Here is a 27,986-nt window from a genome sequence, read left to right on the forward strand (position 1 = left end):
TGCAGATAACAAATGCTGGAGAGGCTGTGGAGAAAAGGGAACCCTCCTACACTCCTTGTGGGAATGTAAATTTGTGCAGCCACTATGGAGGACAATATGGAGGTCCCTTTAAAAGCTAAAAATAGACTTATCATATGATCCAGCAATCCCATTCCTGGGCATTTAGCCAGAAAAAAACCTCTAATTTGAAAAGACACATGTACCCCACTGTTCATAGCAGCACTATGTACAATAGCCAAGACATGGAAGTAACCTAAATGTCCACTGACTGATGACTGGATAAAGAAGATGTGGTATATATATACAATGGAATACTACTCAGCCATAAAAAAGAATGAAATAATACCATTTGCAGCAACTTGGATGGACCTAGAGATTACCATATTAAGTGAAGTAAGTCAGACAGAGAAAGAGAAATATATGATATCACTTATATGTGGAATCTAAAATTTTATTTATAAACCAGAAACATTCATGGACACAGATAACTATGGTTACCAAAGGGGAAATGGTTGGGGAGGGATAAATGAGGAGTTTGATATTAACAGATACACACTACCATGTATAAAATAGATCAACAATAAGATCCTACTGTGCAGCACAGGGAACTATATTCAATTTCTTGCAATAAGCTCTAATGGAAAAGAGTCTGAAAATACATATGTATGTATGTATATATATGTTATATATGTTATATACATATATAACTAACTTAATTGCTCTGCTGTACACCTGAAACTAACATCGTAAATCAACTACATTTCAATAAAAAATAAAAATTTTTAAAAAGTGTGTGGTTCAGTGATGGAAAGTGAAAATAAAGGGGCTGAACCTCACTGTGCCTAGGATAACCTGAGAGAGGGCACAGAGGGGATTCAACAGGAAGAAGAGAGGCAGGGCTGAGAGAGGGCCCAGAAGGCAGTGCCACACCTGACCTGTGCATCCCTGCTCACCTTCACAAAAGCAGCAAGTGGAAAAAGTGATCAATAATTATAGTCACAGAAACTCAGGCTTGGAGGTAGCCTTAGAGGCTGTTTGCTCTAATCCTCTGCTTGGCTGTGAATCCATCTCCTAGACATCACAGGCAGCAAGCATTCATCTGGGATCTCCTTGGTTACCTCTGTTAACAGAGACTCACTCCTTTAAGAGACAGCCCCAATTCCTCTCTAATCATTAGAAAGTTCCTCCTCATAATGAACTGAAATTCAAGTTTAAGGACAGTAAACCATTTCCACTCCAACCACTGACTTTACTCCTTACAGCAAGGAAATAATTTGGGGAAGAGATAAACAGATTTTTAAACTGAATTCTCTTTTTCAGCCTAGTGGAGACCCCCTCATATTGGCTTAGCAATTGCAGTCGAATGCAATGTGAGACAGTTATGCAATTTCCAGGGCCAGTCAGACATCTGCTATTGATTATCATGAAGAATTCAGAAGCAAGCAGCTTGGCTTGAGGCAGCAGCAGCAACAATCTCTTTCTCTTCCATGTACTCACTCTAAGGGGGAAGAAAACGATGTCAAGACAGGTGGGGTAATGGTCCTACTTGGTGGCATCTGAGCAGTTAAGAGCTTCATTCGAGTTTCTGAACAAAATTTGAAATCCACAAGAAAAGAGAAGCAGTGCTCCGTAGGTGGAATTTGGACCACAGACTCCTGGTCAGAGATCTATTTGAAAGTCTAACCCACTCCAAGCTGTCATAATTGGATTTTAACACTGGGTTTCTGACATAGGTAGAATCTCTATTAAGTTAATATTTGTGCCAACTCGTCACTGTTTAAGAGGCAGAAAAGGCTGGGGGCGGAGGGGCAAAGCTACAGGGCTAGACAGACTTTCCTTGGCTGAAGGCAGCCAAGGCTGAAACTCAGCCGACAAACTCAGCAGGTGGTGAAAATGTGAACCAAAGCAGAACTTATCCAAACAGGATTGCAGGGGGGAAGGGAAGGTAGTTTTGCAGGTAGAACTGAAAGGCACAGAGAAGTTTTTCCACTTGAACAGGTCAGGTTACAAAACTTAAGTTATTCAACTTCTCCTTAAATAGAAGCTAGAGAAATATGTAATAGTTATGATGCACCAAGTTGTAAACATCACCAAAATGAAAGTATTTTCTGGGAAACTGGTAATATGAACAATAAGCCTGCCTACCTACCTAAAAAAAAGGTCATATTAAGTCCATTCATTTCCTAGTAGAAACAGAAGAAAGCTAAAAATCACTAACATTCTTAATCTGAAAACTATTTCAACAGAATTTCTACAACTGAATTCAGCAAAGTCCCATTATATGCCATTTAAGTTTCTCAATTTCAGTTATGCACCATCAGCCCAAAACAGACAGAGAGAAATAACCTAAATGGTGCTCAGCCACCATGAAAGGATTTTATGCTGCAAACAGGAGACAGAGCTGGGACTTTGCTGGTCCCTCCCTGACTCTTGTCTCTGCCCTGTCCCTCACACTGAGCATCTTGTGCACTGATGGCGAGTGTTGTGGTTAAGGTTATGCATTTTTTCATATAAAAGTGCCTCTAAAAACAAGGCAACTATTCCATCTGGTCCAAAGAAACAGGAGCCTACTCCAGTGCTAGAGGAAAACACACATAAGTCCTATCCTTACTGCAAGATGGTCTGTTATTCTTCAGTCCTGTAACTTTCTAAAAGATTCTCAAAAATAACATTGACCCCATATAATTTTTACTTTACACATGACTCTTCTGTACTCTTAACCAAATCAGTACCATAGATTCTCATATGATAGAATGAAGTGGCCAGAGTTGCTGAAAGAGACTCACGATTTTAGCCCTGAGATCCCCCAATTTTGTGCCATGGTGACTGAGAGCATTACAGCAAACTCACAGGGGTGTTGCAGGATATTTTAAATTTTTAAAGAAGACATAGCATTTTTCAACATCTCTCAGACACTGCTTGAACCACTAGTTCAAACTAGTTCACAGTGTAACATGAGATTGTGCTAGATTTCTTTTGGTTACATCATTTCTTTGCAAAGCTAGGTTGCTGGCAGTTGCTGTACTAAAAAGCAAATATTATGTGAAAAGTAATATGAAACAGGAAATTAGGGTAGTGGGATCCAATCTGACTTCAGGACTTAAGAAATTGTGAGGTGGCCACTGATCAATTTATTACCTCACAGCTTCAAATTCACCCTTCATTACCTGCTCTGAAAAAATAAAGAAGGGACTTTGCTTATTTTTTCTTCTGCTCGCTGGTACAATTCTAAGCTTTGTCAGTGGAGTGCCATGGAGAGACATTACAGGATGAAGAACTTCTGCTTCCTGGTTCTGGGGTGCTCATGCTGCAAACTGCTGCAAGCATACATGGCTTTTCCAGCCTCCAGCTCCTGCAACGCAGGCACCTTCTTCAGCAACTGGATCCTGCTGTACGTGTTGGTACAGCCACCAGCACCTTCTGCTGGCCTCCCCCTGGGCAGTTTTGTATCAGAGAGCTTCCAGTGAGAAGCCTCCCCACGAACAGATTTCCTCAGCATCCTAGAGGGTGAGTTTCCAGCAAGTTCTACCAGCAGAGCATCACTGTGACTTCTCCACCATCCCAGGAGCCATGGCCAGCCATTCCCTCTCCAACAAAGTCTGGAGTAGAAGAGAGGAGGGAAGCTTGCATTTGGTGGCCTCTCTCAAACCCAGGGAGAGTAGCTGTTCTTTATATTTGCCATTCCTCTGTTCTTTAGAATTCTCATTACTTCCTAACAGGCAGCCCTCATCAAAGCTAATATTTCTTTTTAAATATTTTTTCTTTCTAGTACTATTTTTAATTATGGTAAAATGCACATCACATAAAATTTACCATCTTAATCATTTTTAAGTATACAATTTGGTAGTTTTAAATACACAAACACTCTTGTGCAACCCTCACCACCATCCATCTTCAGAACACTTTTCATCTTGTAAAACTGAAACTCTATACTCATTAAACACTACCTCCCCATTTTCCCCTCCCCTTGGCCCCTGGCAACCACCATTCAACATTCGCCTCTAAATCTGACTACTCTAGGTACCTCGTGTACATGGAATTACACAGCATTTGCCTTTTTTGTGACTGGTTTACTTCACTTAGCATAATGTCCTCAAGGTTCACCCATGTTGGAGCGTGTCAGAATTTCCTTCCTTTTTAAAGCTGAGTGATATTCCATTGCATGTATAGACCACATTTTGTTTGCCCATTCATCCATCAATGGACACTTTAGTTGCTTCTACCTTTTGGCTATTGTGAATAATTCTGCTATTAAACCTGGGTGTACAAATATATGTTCAAGTCCCTGCTTTCAATTCTTTTGGGTAGGTACTCAGAAGTGGATCACTAGGTCAGATGGTGATTCTATTTTTAAGCTTTTAGGAGCTGCCATACGGTTTTGCCAGATGACACTTCTTTATATTAAACTTTCCCATTCATATAATCCTGGGGTTCGTCTCCTGCCTGAGACATGCAGGGCCCAAAAGGTGTACACATTCCATTGGTAAGTAACTGGTGAAGGATGAAATAAAAATGTTATTCTTTAACCTTTCAACTTATATGTCTTATTTTTTCACATGGCTACAAAGTTATTAGTACATAAATACCTGGACCTAAGCTCTTAATAAAGGAAATTGTTATGTATTTCCTGTTTCCTAGATATGACATGAAAAATTATTGAGACCCAGTTTGGGGAGGTATAGCTCAGTGGTAGAGTGTATGCCTAGCATGCATGCAGTCCTGGGTTCAATCCCCAGGACATCCGTTAAAATAAATAAACAAATAAATAAACTTAATTACCTCCCCCCGCCCCCAAAAACAACACACACACACAAAATTTTTTAAATTACTGAGACACTAAGGGCTCCATAAGTGAAGATGTCAGGAACCTTTGCTCCAGCCCACGTTTCCAGCTGCCATTAGGAACTGTCTCCTTGGATGTTTCCTTAGTCTCATCTTGTCTAGGAGTAATCGTACACCTGAAGGCACAGACAGTGCCCTCTCCCACCCCAATATCTTGATTCTCTTCATAATATTAAATTTTTTCTTACTTCGGCAATGGTGACTAGAAACCTATGATTATCACTGACTTATGCTGTTCTGTCTCCCCTTATTTCTAATCTCACTAAGTCCCACAGACAAAATGTTTCCTGGGTAGGCCTTTTTTCCCTCCATCCCCACAGCTGTTAGTCAAACTGTCATCTGTAGCTGGTATTCTCTAATAGATTTAAGCTGATTTCCCTTAAAGGAGAGCATGGGTTGAAAATTCAAATGCTCACTGAGGCTAGAAATACGATAATTCATACCTGTCACAACCACTGGCTGTCTCAGTCCCTGCACCCACGAAGATGGCAGAGATGAGCAGGCTGGGGGCCAGGTGCACAGGACGCAGCTGGACCACCGACCTCTCTCTCCCAAAGAAAGCATCGGCAAAGCAAATGAGTGTGAATGACGCTGCTAGTGGAAAAATCATGTCCCCGCCCCCAACACACACACAAGTGGATATGAATGATTTGAAAAGTAAATAATCATTCAGAAATGCTGACACTTGTTTTCATTAACTGGAAATTACTGGAAATAGATCTTATGACACATCATAATATCTTGTGCAGTCACACTGTGGGAGCAGGGCTGCAAGTCTTTTTTTTTTTCTGCTATGTTACCTCCTTTTTTTTTTTTAACCCCAAAGCTTAGCTTGGGTCTCAACTCCTCCCTAAAGCCTACCAAAGCCCACAGTGAACTAAACATTCACTGTGAATTTCTACCATACTTAAAGTTGTTACTCTTGATGTTAGCTGTCTTCTGCGGCAAATTTGTAAACTATTTGAAATGCAATATTGTATCCTGTATTTTTTTCCTCCTTTCTAGACAGGGGAACACACTGTATGCTGTGAAGGCAGTACATAACTAATAAAATAATCATCTAATCATTTCATAATATTGAATTATGACACATATACAAGGATAATCTTAATTTCCCCTTACCCAAAAAGTACATTACAAGGAACTGTGTACAAAAATTATCTGTTATCTTCAAAGACAGAAAACAAGAAAAGAAAATTTGCATTGCATTTGGAGAGCTGAGGCTGGTAATCTGCAACAATCCAAAACTCTATCAGATAAAGAACCGGAGAAGAAAATAATTCTGACAGCTGCAAACCTTCTGTTTTACAAGCAGAGAATGGATGCACTTCCTTCTAACATCCTCATAAACAGAGTGCTGAGCAAATGCAAACAGCCCCAGAAGAAGTCGCTGGAGTCTCGGCTTCAACTAATGGACCGTGCTTATCTTTATAGCGGCAACCTCACCAACCCCCTACCAAACCCACCACAGTTGTCCTAGGTGCCCTTAATAAGATGGATTGAACAAAATTCCATTTCAGATGGTGGAATTTCCAGGGCCAGCAAGGTACCAGCAGCAGCTGCCCACTTGACTTTTATTTTTTGGCTGGGGGAGCTAATTAGGTTTATTTATTTTATTTTTTAATGGAGGTCCTGGGGATTGAACCCAGGACCTCATGCATGCTAAGCATGCACACTGCCTCTGAGCTATACCCACCCCCCAGCAGCTGCACACTTTAAAAAAGCAGCAGCCTCACCTCTCTGAGTGGGAATGTTGTTTCCTTTCAGTTAAGAACTAGCATCCGGCACTGGGCCACCTGAATATATATACTAATAAATCCCAGATGAGAATTCCAGACACCTCTTTACTCAAGGCATGAACTTCTCTCAGGCGATAAACATTCTATTAAGCAAATCTCCTAGGAGCCAGCTTTCCCTCAGAGGCTGTTTGCATTTACAATAGGCTGCATTTTCTAAGGCCAATTTGGGATCCATCATTGTACAATATATAATTAATTTTGTCATCTATTTTCTTAACGGATGAAATTAACCTGTGAATTTAAAAAGGTAGCATCCTAGTTGTACCAAATATCCTGTTATCTGGACCAGAGGATGGAAGAGGTATCCCACTTGGCCATAGTACCAAATTCTGAACCAGCCACCCAGTTTAGAAACAAACAATTTATATGTTTAAATGAAGCTATGCTTAACATCACCAGCAGTAATAAGTATAATTTGTCCAGCACCTACTATGTGCTAGGTATTCTGCTCTGCACATGACAGAACACCTCTCACCTCTTACTATGCATCAGCAAGCTGGTATTTTCTAGCTCTTGAAGTGCTTCTGCATACACTGCCACTGACCCTCAGAATAAGCCTGTAAGGAAAAGATCTTACTGGCTCCCTTTGCTTCTGATGAGGATACAGATCCTCTGAGAAATTAAGTGGCTGGCCCAATGTCACTTAGCTAGGACTGAATGTGAACTGAGACCAGAATGCGGGTCCTCTGACATCATTCTGTGCTACTTCTCTCTTTGCTGTGGTGTGTCTGAACGAGCAGAGCACAGATAATTTTACTGCAAGGCAAACAGGCCACATGCTGCAGAAGAAGAGGGACAGGGAGCAGCCAGAATGGCCAGACAGCAAAGCTGACCTGGAGGCTCGAGCCTGGCTGACTTGGAAGAAGAGGGAGCCAGACATGAACAGAAAAGGGGAAGTCTGGCGGAGGAACAGGTGTGGCAAGGGGGGAGGTGGGTCTGCCTCACACGTCTGAGTCTGAAGTCTGAGGGAGACCACCACTGTGGGGATGTGCTAGAGCCGCTTCTGCTCCTACAGACCTCACAGGCTTTGATGAAAATATTTCCAACAGATTGCATTTCTCTTCACCAAACAAAAGGGACACAGGTTTTTGTTGTTATTTTTTTTTTAACAAAGTAGACTACTGCTGTTGATCACATTATTCTGTAATACAGATAGGAACCTACATTTGCTCACTAAACCCTGCCTGATAAAGTTGTCCTTTTTCATTGTCTTTACATTTAGTCAACAATTCCTACCCAATTTCTTTTTCTTAAGACTGATTTATTTTTTTGTTTTCACATCCTTCATATACTTTTTTTGTTTGCTTGTTGTGGAGCTTTTTTTGGGGGGGGGGAGTAATTAGGTTTATTTATTTATTTTAACAGAGGTGCTGGGGATTGAACTCAGGACCTCGTGCATGCTAAGCATGTGTTCTGCCACTGAGCTATACCGTCCCCTATTTCTATCCAATTTCAAGAGGCAAGAAGAAGCATGTGATCAACATACCACATTCTTCTTCATGGCTCTAGAAAGCCTGCCCAATACACAGATCTATAGAACAGATGTACTGCTCTTAATATATGGCAGTAATGTTTTCAGAAGGGAGAGGAGAGACAATGGGTTCTGAAATCAGTAAAGTGAAATTGCATATTTTCACTTTAAAATTATCTTGAAAATTTCTTAAATGGCCTGGAAAGTACTGTACCATCTACACAATACTTATTAGTTCCTCTAAATCTTAGTCTATGTTTGTCTGCATTTGCCAATCAGATATTCAGTTCCTCCTCCATGATGATGACAGAATGGTCTCCTGAACGATGTGCGTCCCATTCTGCTGGTGGTCAGAACCCTTAAAACTCGCGCATTCCACTGTTTTCATCAACGTGTGGCCATTACTCGTTCAACGTAAGCAATGCAGAGGGTTACTGCCCGGTCATGAGTGGCTGAATGGGAATGGTCAGGATTTCCTGACACCTGTCTTCTTCTTCAGGGTCAGATGTTACTATTTATTGACAGCCTGTAACAATCCCTCTATATCTCCACTTGGAGGTACAAGGGACCCAGGGAGAAACAAAGGTTGAAGGAGGAAGTCAGGGGCTCATCCTCTGCTCCAGAGGAAGCTGTAGAAGTCACTGTTCAGATGTCATCTTCATCTATGTAGTTCTTCATTTTGCAAACATTTCTTGAGTATCTACCATGCACAAGTGTAAGGCAAATGGTGTAGATCAAACAGTCATGGTACCTGCTCTCACAGAGCTATAGTATAGGTGGGAGGCGGAAGGACACTAGTGAAAATATAGTATGATAAGTGCAATAGCACAAAAGTGTGGGGTGCTGTGAAGGCCCCAAGGGTAAATATCTAAACCAGACCTGGGAGAGAGAGTTACCAAGGAAGGCTTCCTGAAAGAAGTGCTGCCTAAGCTAAGACTTGAGGGTCAAGGGATTAGTCAAGGAAGGGCAGGTGAGAGAGAAAAGAAGGAAGAATGGTTCCAAGTAGAGTTAGCACCATGTGTAACGGTCCAGAGGGGAAGAATAACTGGTGAGAAAGGAAGGCTAAAGAAAAAGCCAATGGATATGATAATGAGCTGGCCATGAGGGATCTTTGAGAAAGATGATTTAGTAACAGGACTAGACACAGGAGCCCAATTGCAAAGGGTTGCAGAATAAGCTGGTGTTACAGTAGTAGAGAAAGGACTGGGGGACTATTCACTTATGCAAGCACGCTGAAAGGAATAAATTGGGAGAGTACTCTGAGGAGAAAGCACGATCAAAAGAACACATTTTCAGCACAGCAGAATTGAGTGGCTTGGCTGAAGGAATATTTAAATTCCCACAGCTCTCTCGCTGGTCAACACAAAACACAGGGAAACTGGGTGCCATCTATCACACACAAAAACACATTTGCAAGAATTCTGTATGTTCTCTGACACAAGTTTCAGTCATGCAAATGAAAAAGAATGAAGTTAACACCCCCTCCAAGCTTCATGGCTGGTGCTGGTCTGGCAGGTCTTACCTGAAGCAAAGCAACACAAGGTGTTATCTGTGAGGCGCCTGGGAGGCTCCCAAGCCTGAAATTATCCTCTTAGCACTACAGGAAATGCTCTCATTAGAGAGACGGTACTTTGAGCTAAACATTGCCTTATTTTCTGTTCTACCATCAGATTCTTTTCAAAATACAGGCGTCCCTTGGAGGAAAGGCCTATGGATGACTAAGATCTAAGAGTAGATGAATTCACTGATTTCTTTGTTGCTTCATAGGGCATCCCAGGTGGAAGCAGGAATGCAGAAGTTAAGAGTATGGGAGGGTGGAGGGCTGGAGAGGTGGAGACGTGGAGGGCTGGAGGGGTGGGGAAGGAGTAAACGCCAGCTTATCCCACTCCCAATCCACCCTGCTTACTGACCCCAAGCCTGCCCAACACCAGGAAAAGCCAAAGAAGAGTAAATAAACCCAGGAGACAGCTTGCCAGGCAGGTGTGTGAGTCTCAAATGCTTGGGGTTCTTTATCTTCAGTGATGTTAATTCTTCTAATGGTGTAAAATACTCAGTACAGTATTGATCGAGATTTCCATCTTTGTTTCTCTAAGTGGATCAGCCTCCAAAGGATACGGAACCAAAGAAATGATTTTTTTTAATTGAAGCATAGTTGATTTACAATGTTGTGTTAGATTCTGATATACAGCATAGTGATTCAGTTATAATACATATATATGATCTTTTTCATTATAGGTTACTACAAGTTATTGAATATAGTTCCCTGTGCCATGCAGTAGGACCTTATTGTTTATTCTGTGTATAATAGTGTGTATCTGCTAATCCCAAATTCCCAATTTATCCCTCCCCCACTCCTTCCCCTTTGGTAACCATAAATTTGTTTTCTATGCCTGTTTTGTACTTAAGCTCATTTGTGTCATTTTTTTTTGGTTCCACATATAAGTGATATCATACAATGTTTGTCTTTCTCTGTCTGACTTACTTCATTTAATCTGATAATCTCTAGATCCATCCATGTTGCTACAAATGGCATTATTTCATTCTTTTTGTGGCTGAGTAGTATTCCATTGTGTGTATGCGTGCGTGCGTGTGTGTGTATACCACCACTTATCCATTCAACTGTCAGTGGACGTAGGTTGCTTCTATGTCTTGGCTATTGTAAATAATGGGGCTAGGAACATTGGGGTTTATGTATCTTCACAAATTGGAGGTTTCTCCAGATATATGCCCAGGAGTGGGATACTCTATTTTTAGTTTTTTAAGGAATTTCCATACTGTTTTCCATTCTGGCTGCACCAAATTACAAGTCCACCAAGAGTGTAGGAGGGTTCCCTTTTCTCCACAGCCTCTCCAGCATTTATCGTTTGTAGACTTTTGAGTGATGGCCATTCTTACTGGTGTGAGGTGATACCTCACTGTAGTTTTGATTTGCATTTCTCTGGTAATTAGTGACACTGAGCATCTTCTCATGTGCCTATTGGTCATCTGTATGTCTTCATCAAAGAAAGTCTGTTTAGGTCTCAAAAAATTCATTTTCTTTGAGGACATAATGTCTTTTGAAGTATTTGCAATTTGCAGATAAAGATTATGCTGGCCCACTTCTACCAATGGCAGCTAGTCCTCTAATCTAAGGTAAAAAGCTAAAATCCATTATAAAAACAAAAATACAGAAGGCTCACATCCAAAAAAGCTGGCATCTCTAAAGCTAAGCAAACATACCAATGATAGCTGAAGTTAGCTGGCTTATAGCCCAAGAATCACAAACTGGCAGCCTTAGGACTGAATCTAGCTCAGAGTCTTCTTGGGCCAGAGAAGTTTTACATTTTCACCTGAACTTCAAACCCTTTAGATGGGAACTAAATGCAAGTTTGCCACAGGCCTCAAGACTTCCAACTGCTCATATAAAGCACTATTTACACATTCATCTTTCTTGCCTGGTTCCTGTAGACATTTGCGCTTAGGACCACTGGTTTATACAGTCTGTTGTTAAAAAAAAAACCTCTCCTACAAGGTAGAGCTCCAGCATTGATGTTTCAGAGCAGAGCACGTGAGGGTTACAGGGTGGTAGGATCACTAAAAACACAATAAACCACAAGGTACAACACAACTTGCAATCAGAAGCTTAACAAAACGGGAGACCAAAAACACTGGTGGAGCTTGCTGTTCCAGGATAAGCTACATGACCATGGCTTTGAAACCACTGTTTAACAGGGGCATCTGCCACAAATCACCATCTGATCTCACTGCTCCCACAAGATCCCTGACATCTGGATGTCACAGAACACAAGCCTGGCAGCCAAAATCCAAGCCTGGCTTGGCAAAGGAAGCAACCCCTCTGTTCAGTGAGCCGTGCTCATACCGCAGTATCTGTGGTATCCAACTGACAACACTCAGCTTGGAGCAGTTCACACCCAGCGCTCCACCAGTCCAGCCACTTGATGGCTATTTAAAACATTTATCGCACACGATACAGAAACTGGGTCATCACCTGTCTGCCCGTAAGTGTTGGCAAGGAGGCTTTAAGTCCCCACCCCTAACCATATCTCAGTTCCATGTGACACTTCCTATCACACTATCCATAGAAGCTAAGAATCAGAAAGCTGGTACTCTAAGGAAGCTTTTGAGGTCCTCTGAATCTCCTCATTTCTCACACTTGTTCACAAATGAGAAGTTAGGTCCAGTAAGCTGATATGACAAGTCCAAAGGCTCATCACACAAGTGTTTTAAGAGGGACGAGAATGCAGATCTATGAGATCTCCACTGTGGAGACGTCTTCTCTGCGAGCAGCCCCTTGGGACAGCCTCCGCGTCCTTCTGCAGCCTAGCCCAGTGTTCCTGGATTTGATTTCTGTGACCCACATGGGCAGCCTAGTTCACTCGAGGTCATCACTAAGGTTTAGGTCAACACCCACTGACAACAGAGGGATTCCTCCCTCAGGGATGAGGCAGGGAATACTGGCTGGTTGGGAACAAGGCTCAGGAATCTGGAATCCTATACCCCAGCCACAGATTTCATCTACAAAGATGAACTGGCATCTCTTCTAGTCTAATGTACTTATCACAAAGGGGTGTTTTCTTTGTATTACCCTGCCTTTCACTCCACCAAGAGCCCTCTGAATGCCCCACCCCCTTCCCCTGCCCTAGACAGCCATTCTCCTGGAGGTCCTGTCTATAGTAAACTAAACAAAATTCCTTAAGATCAACTGTCCTATTTTGTTTATTTATGTGCAGCTTCAAAGTCTTCACATTCCAGCACAGGCTGGAAGCCCCCTCTCCCACAGGGCCAAGTCTTGTCTGTCTGCTGAGAGCAACCCCCTGGGGTTAGGGGGGGGTGCTGAGAAACCTTAGAGACACAGACAGGGAGGAGAGCCCGAGAGGTAGGACCCGGTCCCGGAGCGTGCTCCTACACTTCCAGCGTGCTGCTGCCCAGGCATCCCTGATGGCCTACTTGATGGAATTTCTGTGAGGCCACCCTTGCCCCAGATGGGTGGCTGTTGTCTTGACGGGGACTGAAAGGGCAAGACTTGTAAGGAGGGACAAGGAGCAGGGATGGTGTGTGTATAAAAGCTCCAGATCTTAATTTGGAAGCAGGAGCCAGGAGCCAGGTCTGGCCTGCCCCAGGATATCTCCCAGGAACCAAAGGTGTGGTGAGAAGCTCAGGGACACATTCACTGAGGGGTAAGAAGGTGTTAAGTTAGCGGAGAAGGGGCAGATCAACAATGGAAAGCACAGACCTATTCAGGTCAGGCCAGAATTTTGCCTTGGGATGTGCTCAAAGTCCACTTGGGGCTGCTTGTTAAAAACACACAGCACACAGCTAATCGCATTTCTCTACTTCCACTGCAGTCTTAGAGGTGAAACACTGAATTCCAACAGAAGGACCTTCTGAAAGCTGGAGAAATCAGCTAGGTATTTTTTTTTTCTTTTTAAAGAAATTTTAATGCTTAAAAAATTTTTTATAGAGGTACTGGGGATTGAACCCAGGACCTTGTGTACGCATACACTATACCACTGAGTTATACCTCCACCCACGCTTAGCTACATTTTTAATCAGGCTGTTTTTGGAGGTCTTTAAAGGAGCACTCTCATTCTCTGTCACCCACATACAGCAAATATCTGTTCTTAGCTAGAAATGTTTCTTGCCAAGTTTTGTTAAGGCCTGCTTATTGCTCCTAGCAGCACCCGCAAAAACACCTGCATCACTGCATTTGCTTTGTTATCTTGAGTTTTCATAATGGAATTTCCTCCAGCAAGTACTCCTTCTCAGGTTCTCACCAAAGCCAGCTCCAAAGAGCTCCCCCAGGAACACACTTACTCTCGTAAAGACCAAGAACCAAAGGACCACAGGGGTCTGTGCCTTCAGGCTCCCAGGGAGACAAAGAACTTTACTGAAAGGATTCCAAAGAATGCAATCCCAATGGTAATGGGATTTCAGAGCTCATTTACAGACAGACCACACAAATGAACATACGAAATTACCTTGTTTGGCAGAAAAAAGAGAGAGAGAGTGATAGTGAGTGACAAAGTACTATGCAAACAAATGTAAATGGAAAATAAGGCGATGATGTGAATTTCTCATTACCTCTGGTGGCAGCTCTGCTTTAGGAGGAAAGGAAAGAAGGGGCAAGAGAGTCAGGGATGAGTTAGTTTCCCCCACAAGATGGGACGACCTTGTACAAAGACCTCACGTTCTTTTCTCCTCAAGGTACAGGCCACGGGTGATTAAAGGAGACGGCTGATGCAGGCACAGTCACTCTCCTCTCTCCTTAGCACTGGTCTCATCCTCATCAGAAAGTGAGATTCAAGGATTTGGCCTGTGTCCAGAGGACAACTGTCATAGGAGCTAAAGGAGATGGAAGGGGAAAAAAGCTGGAACGGGCTCATGGTAAAGCAAGAAGGCAAAAAACGTAGGGCCAACATTATCCAAGTTAAGCTGTCTTGGATAATAACCAATCGCTCTCTCCTCACCAGGTAATCCTGTTTTCAAATTCATTTTAAGTAATATGAAATATTCAACCTTACAACTTTCATGGTGAGGTATGATACTGAGAGCTGTGATCAAACACTTGGGGCTACAGAAATCATTTAACTATATTCCAATTAACTTAGAAATGAATGTAGGGTAGCTTTAAGAGATGGCAGGCTCTTGGGTTTAACCACTGGCAAAACCCAAAGGATTTTTTGCCATACTCAAACAGAGGAAGGCATTTTTGGCAGAAGACTCCTCTGAGACAAGAAGTCTGATCCTTGTGTTTGACATGAGGCCTCTCTAGGTGGGGAGGACACACTGGGGAAACAACCAAGATGAACCCTGCTGAAACCGCTGCTGGAGGAGCCCACAGCATGTGGCTTCCCCTTGGACCACTGCACTTGGATGTCTGGGCCAACATGTGGTTTGCATCCCAGCTGGGCAGGCAGGGGGTGGGGAGGTGTTAGGAGGCAGGTTCCCTTCCAGGCTCTGGCACTGAGATGCTGAATAACCACGGACACCTGACTTGATTTCTCTGTCCTAAATTTCATCTGTAAAATGAGATGATTAGACTAGATCAAACAGCTTCTCCTCTTGTGCCCCATGTAAGCCAGATTCATTATAACTGTCCAAAACCTATCCCCTAATCGGGCCTCTCACCAAGTCTCCAGCTCATCCTCCATCCTCTTTCTCATCAGCACTGTGGCTGTTTCTGGAACACCATGCTCACTCCCATCTCGGGACCTTGACATCTGCTTGCCCTCTGCCTGGAATGTTCTGATCCAGGACACTCACAGGTGTGGCTTCCTCACATCTTTCAAGTGAGTCTAATATCACATTCTCTGTGAAGATACACATTGCAAATCCCCCACACACACATACACACACACACACAATTTTCATCCTCCTATTCAACTTAAAACAGTTTTTTTCCTACTTAGCACTCAATAGTATCTCACCTGCTGTATATTTTACTTATTTCTTTATTGCCTGTCTCCCCCAGTAGAATGTCTGCTCTCCAAGGGCAGGGAGTTCTCTCTGCTTTATTCACTGGCATATCCCTGTACCTGGGGGAGTCCCTGACACAGAGGAGGAGTTCAGTAAGTTGTGTGGAATGGATGCACACACTGATGAGTGAAAGGGAGGGCAGGAGTACAGCTCTCTCCCATGTCTTCCAGCTCTGAGGTTTGTGGGCTGCATTGTCTACGGTCGGAGGACTCTCCTCTGCCACTTCTGTACAGGATGGACTCTATAACCACATGGAACAACAAGCCCGCCCCGAGACATCTGTGGTGTGCTTTCACTCTGCCGCAGGTCCTCTCAGGGCTGCTTCCTTATGCTCCACGCTCTGAGCTGAAGGGCCACATACACCCTACACTCTCAGAAAGATCACAGCCTCCAAATGTGGTCTATGGGGAAATTCTTTATATTGGTACTCAGCTCCATTTTCTAAATCCATCTCCTTTCTCTAACTCTTCATCTAAAATCCCCAGGGGAAAGAGAAGCAAGCTCTACTGCCAAGAGACCGCACTGTTCATCTCACCTGCAGTGAGAAGAGGCGGTGATGCTCCCAGTGCATTTCAGCTGGTTCCACTAGGTGGCAACGTGGTCTGGGTATGCTCATATCCAAGGCTGAAGTTTACTAGCAGCACAGAGAACAGATGCCCCCCAGCCCCCGCCGCAGCACCCCTCCCATTGCCTGCTACACTTATCGCCTTGACTCCTCTTCACTTCCAGCCTCGCTATTTTCAACTAATAATTTACAGTTTGCTCTTGAATGGTTTATGCCCACTCATGAATGCATTTAACTTAATCTCTCCAGCCTTGGAAGCTTTATGTATGCTTCTTTCTGCCAAAGCACGTTATTTACACCCACCTTCCCGTAGAACTCTACCCCAAACTCACTTCTCCCACAAAACTCCTGCAACCAAGCCTGGCTCTGATCCCAACTGTATATACACCATGATACACAGTCACAGACACGTAGCCATTTTTATATATCATACAGACTGTGCCTATATACAAATAGAAAGAAAGTTGACAGAGAATCATATGTACAGCTCTGGGCATCTGGTAGGCAAATGTACGTTTTTATATAAATGATGTGCAGGTAACCACATACCATACAACAGAGGCTGTCACAGCGCTACGAAACAGCACTGGCTGCCAGGGGTTCAACCCATGGGCCAAGAAACTACATATATTAACACTCATCTATGTTTTCTAATTTCAAGTTCCTTTTTGCATTCCATTTAAGGTCCCAAAAGTCTTGTGAGCATAAAAATTTTAGATAAACCTCAACAAATACTATCTACAGACTTGAGCAAAAGTGTTAAATACAAATATAACTTTATGGGCTATTTATTGTTTTTTAATTTTGGGGGGAGATAACTAGGTTTGTTTGTTTATTTAATCGAGGTACTGGGGATTGAACCAGGACCTCGTGCATGCTAAGTGGGCACTCTACCACTGAGCTACACCCTCCCCTCCTTTAAAGGCTATTTTAAATGCTTTCTTTATTTCAATCCTTGAAAACTTTTCCATTTTACCTTAAAAATAAAATTGTCTACTTGTAGAAGCATTAAGTAAGGCTGAAAACAAGCCTAAGGTGTATTTTAAAAGCACAAAAACCCTTAAGTATGGGGTCAAACTGCTTACTGGCTGTTAGGAGAAATGGTAGAGGCGATGTTCTGACAAGCATTTACGTGATGGGAGAATAGAAATAAACACCCTGGCTTTGCAAGTCTCCACGAGGTGTTACCGCCATTACTAGACCACTGGGAACGAGAGACGTCTGAGAGTTGATGAGCACACAGAAATTCTAAGAAGGAAAAACTGCAAGCAAAAAAGTTATCAATCATTTCAGAGCCCCATTTCTGAAACATCTCAATCCTTCGTTTACTAATGAAATTGTCTACACGCAAACTTCAGATGCCATTTTTTCCACCCACAGTACTCCAACCTCTCTCAGCTGAACACGCGTTCTCCACACTGAGAGTCACAGCAAAGGAAAAGCAGTGATTTATGGAACACAACCACTTTAAAGCCGTGACCAAAGGTTATTTCCCTGTAGACAGTGACACCATGGTGCTTAGTCATCTGAATATTCCACCAGATTCCGACAAAGCTGTTACAACCAAGTGAGTCTCAGGGTAATTTTAACTCACCTAGTTTCAGCATTTTCCCCCGTATCTATCAGTTTCACCGTCTCGGAAGAGTCACACAGACCAGAGGAACATACACAGCCTCCCTGTTGATGTTGTATCCTATGTCATCCACATCGCGCCAGGGAGAGTCAGCCCTCCTCGAGAATAATTCAAAAGAATCTGTGCCGTCCTTTCGAAAAATCAGCTATAAGCTCACCAAACAAACGCACAGACGACACTGGTCACCAGCAGTCACTTTAAAAGTTGTCTTGCTTGTTATTCTGGGAGCTGGGTTTCGTCACCTATAGTGGAACGCATTATTGTAGCCTTTAATTGTGAATCCAGAGAGGTCTCCACGTCCACAGCGGGGACGGACTGGTTGCTGCCTGCACTTGAACTACAGCCGCACAGAAACACAGGGATTACCTGTGATAGGTGAACAGGAGATATTTTCAAAATCAAACAGAAACAGGAAGTCTAATGTTTCAACATGCTAGAAAAGAGTAACAGATACTTCAAAAAAAAAAAAAAAAAAGGGAGCAGCCCTAATCACAGATGCCTGAATAAAATTTAAAAAAAAATTTACACACACACAACTCATTCCTACCTGGCCAGTATAAACATGAATGTCTATTAATAGTAAGTATTGCTTAAAGGTGTTCTTGTTCTCAGGAGAACAAGAGAACAAAGTTTGGGCAACATTGCTACTTAAAATCATTATTCTTTTGCTTTTGAAGAGAACGTAAGGTTTTTATAAAGAATGGACACATGACTACATCCAGGCACACTCAATACACACATGTACATATGTAGAGATACATGCATACATCCACTCTCAGTCTTTTTAGAAGCTTATTTATTTGCCTGGGGATTTGACAGTTGTCACCACCCACAAATCTTTCCCTTATCCATCTCCACCAGGCAAGGTTCCGCCAGTCCCACAAAGCCCACTACAAGTGCACCACCTCAGTGAATCCTCTTCCAGAGGATCCCAATCAGGTGTTAGCATCTCAGCCTCTTCCTTTAACCCCCACGGCAAATGATTGAGCCTCCTTGGTAACACTTCCTGAGTACCTGTCATAGTTGTCCTTATGTTATCTTTGGTGGCCTATCTAGCTTATCCCAGACTATGTGGTAAGTTTCTCGACTTCATTTTTATCTTCTGTAATAATAACACTGCATTGTGCCTACTAGGTACTCAGCAAAAAAGATACCATGTGGAATACAATGGACAAATGCTCTGGAATCTGCTAGTCCTGATTCAAATTCCAGCCATGCTGCCGGAATTTTGTAGACTTGGTTTTGTAGACTTTGCTTTGTAGACTTGCAAGTTACTTCACCTCTCTGAACAATTCTGTTCTGTTAGAGGAGAAGAGCATCACCTACCTTATAGAACTGCCATCAAGATGTAGAGAACCATGGGAAGCAAATAACATACTGCCTGATGCCTAGCAAGCACTTGAATAGCAATAAGTATTGTTGACCTGAATTAAAATCAAATGCCTACTACTAATTTAGGTAAGTGGCTGAAAGAAATACCAAATAAATACCAACTGACAAATATATCACACATTTCTTATTTTCTCTAGTCTACATGATCATGCGAGTAACTCACAGAGGTTTGATGTCTATACCTTAGAAACCATCCTTTTGTGTTCCATTGTGTTATCTCCTCAAATTCTTTTTTTAAAACATTTTTTTATTTATTTATAATCATTTTACAATGTTGTGTCAAATTCCAGTGTAGAGCACAATTTTTCAGTTACACATGAACATATATATATTCATTGTCACATTTTTTTCTCTGTGAGCTACCGTAAGATTGTCTATATATTTCCCTGTGCTATACAGTATAATCTTGTTTATCTATTCTACAGTTTTGAAATTCCAGTCTATCCCTTCCCACCCTCTATCCCCTTGGCAACCACAAGTTTGTATTCTATATCTATGAGTCTATTTCTGTTTTGTATTTATGCTTTGTTTGTGTTTTTTTTTTTTTTTTTAGATTCCACATGTGAGTGATCTCATATGGTATTTTTCTTTCTCTTTCCGGCTTACTTCACTTAGAATGACATTCTCCAGGAGCATCCATATTGCTGCAAATGGCGTTGTTGGTTTTTATGGCTGAGTAGTATTCTCTTGTATAAATATACCACATCTTCTTTATCCAGTCCCTGCTGATGGACATTTAGGCTGTTTCCATGTCTTGGCTATTGTAAATAGTGCCGCTATGAACATTGGGGCGCAGGTGTCATCCTGAAGTAGGGTTCCTTCTGGATATATGTCCAGGAGCAGGATTCCTGAGTCATGTGGTAAGTCTATTCCTAGTCTTTTGAGGAATCTCCGTACTGTTTTCCACAGTGGCTGCAACCAAACTGCTCTCCTCAAATTCTGACTGACCTCTTGATGCTATGACAACTTTGTCAGGGACTAACAGTCAAAGAAAATGCCAAGAGAAAACTCCTCCCAGAAGTGCAGGATTTGAAATCATACAGATTTCCCAAACCCTGATGCAGTGGCAATTCCAAGGAGAAGTAATAAAATGTAAAGAGCAGAAACGCTCAGAGATAGAGTCACAGACATAGAAAACAAACTTATGTTTACCAGGGGGGAAAGGAGGAGATGGGGAGGGAAAAATTGGGAGTTCAGGACTTGTAGATACTAACATGTATAAAATAGGTAAACAACAAGGTCCAACTATATAGCACAGGGACCTATATTCAAAACCACATAATGGCCTATAATGAAGAAAATATGAAAAGGAATATATATATGAAATATATATATGAAAAGGAAATGTATATTCCTTTAAACATATAGTATACACATTATGTATGTATATATTGTATACATGAATATATATGAATATATTATACATATATATGTATAAATGAATCCCTATGCTGTACACCAGAAATTAACACATTATAAATCAACTATACATCAATAAAAAAAATTTTTTTAAAGAGCAGAAATGCTATATCTCAACAGAGGAACTGGTCTCTCACATTTCATTAAAATGTGGCCTTGGGGGCAGCTGCATGAGTAGGTGGCCACCAGTAACCACTCTGTCCACTCCTGCAGAGAGAGTATGAAGCAGCAAAGGGAAGCTGTGGGAAGGGAAGGCAGGAGGAAGAGTTTACAGCATCACATAAAAACACCTGCCAGCGTGGCAGCACAGCCCTCACACGTGATCCAGGCATAATCAGGGAGGCAGCGATCCGGCCCTGACACCAGGCAAGGGCAGTGAAGGCTGCAAGTGTTAGAGACTCATGTATCAGCTGGGCACCTCCACACCCAGGAAGACCAATCCTGATTCTGGAGAGGGCACTCCACCCACGGGAGAATAAAGAGGAACACGTCCGGATGGGCTACAAATCAGGCAGGAGGTCATTTCCTCAGGCATCCCCCCCCCCACTCCTCTCTTACTTGAGATCAGAATGCCCAGGTCTTACGTGGTCAGAGCTCTCCAAAGTTTGCCATTTAAAGCAGTCCCTGCAGCTGTCATTTTAAATTCTGCTCATCTAGAACTTCATTTGGGAAGAAGGAAGAATCACAGACAGAGGCTAAAGACCCGGGAGACTGGGAAGCAGTCAAAATTAACAGTAGAGCCTTATATAACAATGTATGTAACTTGTTTTAGTTCCTTTTATAAATAGGAATACAGCTCTCTCATGCTTCCCTAGGATTCGCAATTAGGACATTCTCAGCAGATTCACAGATGAACACTTCTGACGGCTGCCCAGTGCAGATGCATCACCCGTGCTTTGAAGCAGGGAGAGAGGAGGCAGCTGGGATTTCTAGTCCTGGAAACCCCATGTGATGGCCCAGTGGTCGAGGAATATGTCCAGAGCTCACTGTGTTAAGGCGACTGGTGCTCAGGACTGCACAAAGCTCTCTCTCTCTCTCTGGTGAGCTCAGCTCTGCAGCTGAAGCAAGATACCGTTCAACACGCCAGCACCCCCGGCCCCCTGCCCCTGGGAGTGCAACTGGCACTGCTGGTGACGGAGGCACTTGGAGCTTCGTGGTGACACTAAATAAGCCATCTTTAGGGAAGTCGGGGTGCATCTTATCTGGTATTTCCTCTCCATCTCTCTGTCCCCACATGACGGCGGCTCTTAGAATACCAGAGCCTCCTCCTGAGCATACACGCTTTCCACGTTTATCTACGCATCTCAGAGCCAGGCACTATCACATCAGTCATTTCACTGTCCCCACACCCAGGGAGAGTGGGTGGCAATTTCCAAAGAAGTTAAGGAGCATATTCAACAGGGCCCGGCAAGACAGGGCAGGGCTGAGAAGAGAAGCCCCAAGATCGAAGCCATGGGGCCCAGGACGTACTCCAGAACACGTGCTCTCCCTCTGGCCTAGTTTCACTGACTGCTTATTACATCCCCCAAGAAAAACGAAATTTCCTCTACAGCCTCCCACAGCCTTATCTGCAGCACATTTAACAAAACCACCAAAAGGATAACGTAATTTACGACTGCAAGAAAATGTGTGCCTTCAATTGTTTATTTCAACTAACTCTACAGGCTGGGGACAGAACAGGAAATGTCTGCAGAGCACCTTGATCTTTGCTCTTTGGCCTTCTCAAGGTGCTCCCGAGTCTCTAGGGCATGAGTCGGGGCTGCCAAGAGCAGTGCTGCTTTCTTTCTGCTTAATCCTCCCGTCCCCTCATCAGCCACCTCCAGACCCTACTCTTTGGCCTTCTCCCAGCCACCTCAGTGCTTTCAGTGGCCTCCCTAAAACCAGAGCCCCAACCAAAGCCTCCTCCTTGATTCAACTTGCTTCTCTCTGTCCTTCAGCTCTTCTTCATGGAGGAGGGAGTGATTGGCAAAACACAAAGAAAGGCAGACTAAGGGGGATTATTCTAGGAGACTCAGTGCCTGAGGTTAGTAAGTTGCTCCAGAAGCATCTCCCAGGTGTAATCAGAGAGACAGTGACAGTCAGACTCGCCCTCTCTCCACAAGAGACCCTGTGCCAGCAGAGGAGTGCGTGGTTCATGTCTGGGCGAGGGTGGGGATATCCCACAGGCTGAGTACCCACTAGAAGCCGAGCAGGGTGCATGATGACTTCCCTAAGTTCACTCAGTCCTCATCGAAACTCTGGGAGGTGGGCACCATCATCCCCAGGTGGCAGGCGGGGAAACCGAGCTCTGTAAGTTTAACACACCTGCTCAGTGTAGTGCCAAAATATGAAGGTATCTCTTATTCCAAACCTGTTGGCTTTTTATCTCTCTCTTTTAAAAAAATTTTTATTTTATTTTATTAATGGAGGTATGGGGGGATTGGACCCAGGACATTGTGCATGCTAAGCACGTGCTCCACCACTGAGCTCTACCCTTCTCTCTGGCTTTTTTCCCCTTCATATCCTATCACAAAAGTGTCCTTGGTTCACCAGACAGCAAGCACAAACAGGGGACTGTCTGGAAAATAAAAAGAACACCTGGCCACCCACCTTTCAAGGTCAGGCAGAGCAGGGAGTTCAGCTCAGTGAACAGGAGCTGCTTGGGGCTGAGGGGAGAGCGGTCAAGTCCATCGTCACGCTGACTGCCATTCACAGCCTCCCGCTAGATGGGCTGCATAAAAGCAGGAAGGCAGACTTTTCTATCACATAGTGTTTCTATTTTTGAAGTATACATTTTATAATATGTTACTCAGAAGCAAACAAACAAAAAAACGAATAACTAACTAAATAACCGGGAGCTGGTTAGCAGCTAGCAGCACAGCTGTGGCAAGAGCCAGAGGCTAGGACTCCAGAATGAGCGTTTATGTCTGTCTTCCTATGATGCAGGCTCAAATCTCTCCTCACGCTTGCACCACCACTGAAAACACTAAATCAGCCTTAACAAAGCAAAGAAACACTGAGCGCTTATTGCAACAAATACGCTGGCACTTGAAGGTGGTTTACGTTCTGCAGAGCTGAATATAAACAGAGTCCTGACATTTTATAGCATTCTTCCATCGCAAACTTTCGTGTAAAGCTGAACATGATCCCTTGTAATAAAATACTAACCTGATTAAACTCTAAATTTGCCAAGAAAAACGCTCCAATTGTAGAGTAAATTCCTCTATAAATCTCTAGAATTTCTAGTTAATGCGCAACATATGACATTTCCCAAGTCAAATTCCTCATCCTGCCTCCGTCGCCAAACCTGATCATTTTCCTCTCTGTTGTAACCTCTCTGGATCCGATCATCACCCTGTTACCCGGTCATCACTGATTCCTCTCTTGGTTTGGATGGTCTCTCATTCACCAAGGTCTGCTGTCTTTCCATCTGTGCCTCTCCCATTCTCATTTGGATTTAATTTGATTAAACCCTTCACTCTCAAGGTAACAGCAGGTGTTTCCCTGAGAAGACAACTTTCAGAGGCCGTGAAAGCCTGCCCTCCATTCCCCTTTAGGGGACAGAGAGCTGTCATTATGTAGTTTTATCCATGTGGCTATTTTGAAACTTAAATAAAAAAAAAAGCTTTCAGAAACATTTTAATTTAGAGAGCTATCAGAAATTACAGCATGTACTGAGTAAAGTTGCTCTTTGACTTTTGCCCCAGGAAACACCGACATCAGTTTTGACCACTTGCAGCGGAAGGATAATGTGTCACCAAGTCATATGTGGACCCAGAGCCCCCACACTCAGGCACCCAACAATCAGCATTTGTCTTCTGCTCCATCCTCCTCAGTCTAACAACTGAACAAATTTACTGAATGACAAGCTGACATCAGACAAGTTTCTTCCACTTGGTGACCAAGGAGCAGATGTTGCCAGCATACCTACCTCTCATCCCCTGGAGAGATGTCTGAGCCCCATTTTCCCTTCCCACTAAGCAGTCCTGCTCCTAAAGACGATGAGGGGCCCCAGGAGCCCGGAGTGTCCTATTCTGTGGTATATTTCTATCTTCCCTCCTCCATCCTCTTGTCACCCAAAGCCTTTCAGGATGAAGGAGGGCATGTGAGCAAGTTTAATCTAGAAAATGCTCACAAGTACATCACAGGGATGGGCGGAAACTAAACTCCTATGCTCCCTTACCCACAACAGCTTCTTTTCTTGGGCTCCGTATCTCACCTTCCCCTCAGCCATTCAGACTTGAACATCAGTGTCCTTGGGGACCTCATTTCCCCTGCCAGCCACCGGCTCTCAAGTTTCCCCACCTCCGGGCACGTCTGCCACCTTGCCCTCATCCCAGCCCCTTTGCCCAGTCTACTTCAGGTGCGTCTGCAGGCCTGAACGTCCTGCTCCTTTCACTCAGTTGCCCTCATGGCACATCTTCCTAAAGCACAGCTCCATCGCCATCACATCACCATCTGTGCCTAGAACTGAGTTTAACAAGTGCTTCCACATCCTGGCTTTAGCATGCCACTCTCCAACGAGGAAGGCATGATGCATCCCAGCTGCTAGTGGACCAGAGTCCACGCTGTCAGCACAAGATTTAGGGTGGTCCTCGCCATGCTTAGCACTGGGCTACTTCTGGGCCTCTGCTCACCCACCTTCCTTGGCCTCTGGGGTCCTTTCCACCATCATCAGCTACAAAATATGAGCGGTCTCCCAAGGCTCCGCTCCCATGAGGCCTGTCATGATGTCTGCAGCCAGATGCCAGCTCCTACTCCATCTTTCTCTGCAACTTGGAAGCTTCCTTACAACAGAGTCTGTTTTGCTCCAAGGGATGGCTAATGCTAAATGCATCTCATCATCCCATTACATGGCACCTTCCTAGGTAACAGGAGATTTCTTCATTCATTCAACAAAGGCAGCCTGCATTTATCTAGTACCTACTGCATGCCAGGTGCTGACTGAGGCGTTGGGTACGTGATGGGAAATGATACACAAGTGGACTGATACTCAGTGGGAGAAAGATATGGCAGCTGATTAAAACACCTGAGTAACTAAGGACAGGCTGTGAGAGGTGCTGGGATGGGAATGAGCAGGGCCTTGTGATGAGACTGCTCTGGCAGAGAGGGCATCGGAGGTGTATGCCAGAAAAAGAGCGGAATGAGCAATGGGAAGAGCGGGTGTTCCAGCCTGAGACAGGACAAGTGGGGCCGCCGCAGGGAGAGGAGCGGAAAGGGGGCTGGTGTGGCCACAGAGCAGGGAGCCCAGGGAAAAGCAGCTGGGAGGCAGGCGAAGGCCAGAATAGGTAGGGCCACACGGGGCACAGTGAGAAGCTTACATGCTGGGAATGGAAAACAGGACCATGGCTGGAAGGCAAAGCAGCAATAAAGATCAAAACCTTAAAACTCCTCATACCCTTTGAACCACTTCCAGTAACACATCCAATGAAACAGAGACAAGCGTGGACAGCTGCTAAGTGCAAGGGAGTCGTGTGGCGTCATGACAATGGTGAAGTCCGGAAACAGCTCAACTACCCAAACGGGGGATTTGTTAAGCGAATTACAACACATCTATAAAATGACATGTAATATCGCCTTTAAAAACGATTTTGTAGAGTAACTAATAACATGAGAACTCTTCACAAAGGCTACAAAGCAGTATGTAAAAGTAAAAAATCATATGAAGTACTACATAATTTTTGTAAAGAAAAACTTACAGGCATACAGAAAAAAAGCCTGGGGTTATATTCAGAAAATGTTTTTCCTTTTTTTAAAATTAATTAATTATTTAAAAAAATTGATGTATAGTGAATTTTTAATGTTGTGTTAATTTCTGGTGTACAGCACAGTGATTCAGTTATACATATTTGTTTATATTCTTTTTCATATTCTTTTTCATTATAGGCCATTACAAGGTACTGAATATAGTACCCTGTGCTGTACGGTAGGACCTTGTTGTTTATTTTATACATAGTAGTCAGTATCTGCAAATCCCAAAATCCCAATTTATCCCGCCCCACAAAATGTTTTTTTCTGAGTGCTGAAATTAAGGAGTAACTTTTGTTTTTTTCATCTTTTACTTTTTTGTTAAATTGTAGTTGATCAATATACTATAGCACCGTGTGATGCTTTCATAAAGGGAAAAACAAGGTTTTTAAAAAGCTGTGAGTAACAAGAAGGTACAGCAGGGGAGACAGCCTGTGAGATCACAGAAATAAAAGAGGCTGCTGATGGGGAGCTGGCCAGGGCAGTCTTCTATCTTTTTAGAAACTTCAGAGCAAACAGAAAAACAAACCAAAAAACTCCCTAGAACTCCTGGGCAGGAAGTGTGTCATTCCTTTCTTGCTGATCCCTCTGACTCAGCACTGACTGTCAGGCCCCTCGGATCCTCCTTGTGGAGAAGTGAGAGGTAGGAGTTCTGAGAGGATGGAGACTTAGAGACCTCACCCAGGAGCTCCCAGCCCTGGGGCTGAAGTTTGAAAAGCCAACCTGGATCTTCCAAAGAAGAAGCATTTCATCATTCTCCTTTAGATTCAATACAACTGAGACACAACACTCTCACTCCTATTATTACAGGTTAAACGTGATTACATTTTTGTCTGTTTCTCTTAAACAAGATTTACTGCGCAAGATCCAAACACACTGTGTTGTACGAGCCTTCTTCCCAAACAGGTTTGAAAATTTAATAAACAGTTCAGACAAGTTGCAACAAGTCCCGGTATTCTGAATCTTGGCTTACTCATGCCCAAGTTGAAAAGGTGAAAAAGTTCCAAGGCCCATTCAGCCGGCGTGCCTCCTTGCTGGCCACTGGGTCACAAGTGGTTTGGTTCCTACGTCCCATTTGGCAGCCTCCTAGGCTCAGCACTCAAGGGCCACTCGGAGAACACAGACAGAAAGTGATTTGCTAGAAGAATCTCACTTCTTTTCTTTCTATTTTTAATAATCCCCTGGAAGTAACAGAGCTGAGGGAAACATATATGTAGGGCTATACAAGAAAACAGAATTTTTTGACTCTGGAAGAACCTTAAAAATTTTAAGACAAATTAAATCAGAATTTGAGGACCTTGACAATGACAATCCTGGGCTTCTGCCTTCCCACATTCATTCAACAGATATTTACTGAAGCCTTACTGTGCACCAGGGGAGCCCCTAGAGTAAATAATAAACAAGGGGGCCACAAGGTGTGGAGGATGTACTGGGGAGGTGGGATGGGGTGTGGAGGGAAGGGAGGCAGGTACTTTCAAGATATTCTAACAGGGACACAGTCAATTTGAGAACAGATTATTAAGGATCTTAACAAGCCCTGTTAAAAATTTAGACTTTATCAAAAACTCTAATAAGGCATCTTAAGCAGATGATGACATATTCAGGTGGATATTTTACAAAGACCAACAGCAGCACAGGACGCCAGACTGGTATGGAGGTAGG

At 43.3% G+C, this 27,986-nt stretch overlaps 1 protein-coding gene across 3 annotated transcripts in view; it reads right to left on the bottom strand.

The window, feature by feature from the left end:
- Window positions 1–27,986, bottom strand: part of TNFAIP8 (TNF alpha induced protein 8) — a 120,854-nt gene that overhangs the window by 44,742 nt on the left and 48,126 nt on the right. The window contains exon 1 of one of the 3 annotated variants that reach the window (XM_072957913.1): window positions 25,218–25,241. The exons of 1 other annotated variant lie outside the window; for it this stretch is intronic. Coding sequence is in view for 1 of the 2 variants with exons in the window: in XM_031673129.2 (XP_031528989.1) it covers window positions 17,748–17,760 (13 nt within the window). In the remaining variant the exon portion in view is untranslated. Of the gene's footprint in view, window positions 1–17,747; window positions 18,148–25,217; window positions 25,242–27,986 lie in introns of those variants that run through there. One more of the 3 variants, XM_031673129.2, reaches the window with a different exon arrangement.

The sequence above is a fragment of the Vicugna pacos genome, chromosome 3, assembly GCF_048564905.1.
Source record: "Vicugna pacos chromosome 3, VicPac4, whole genome shotgun sequence".
Taxonomy (NCBI): domain Eukaryota; kingdom Metazoa; phylum Chordata; class Mammalia; order Artiodactyla; family Camelidae; genus Vicugna; species Vicugna pacos.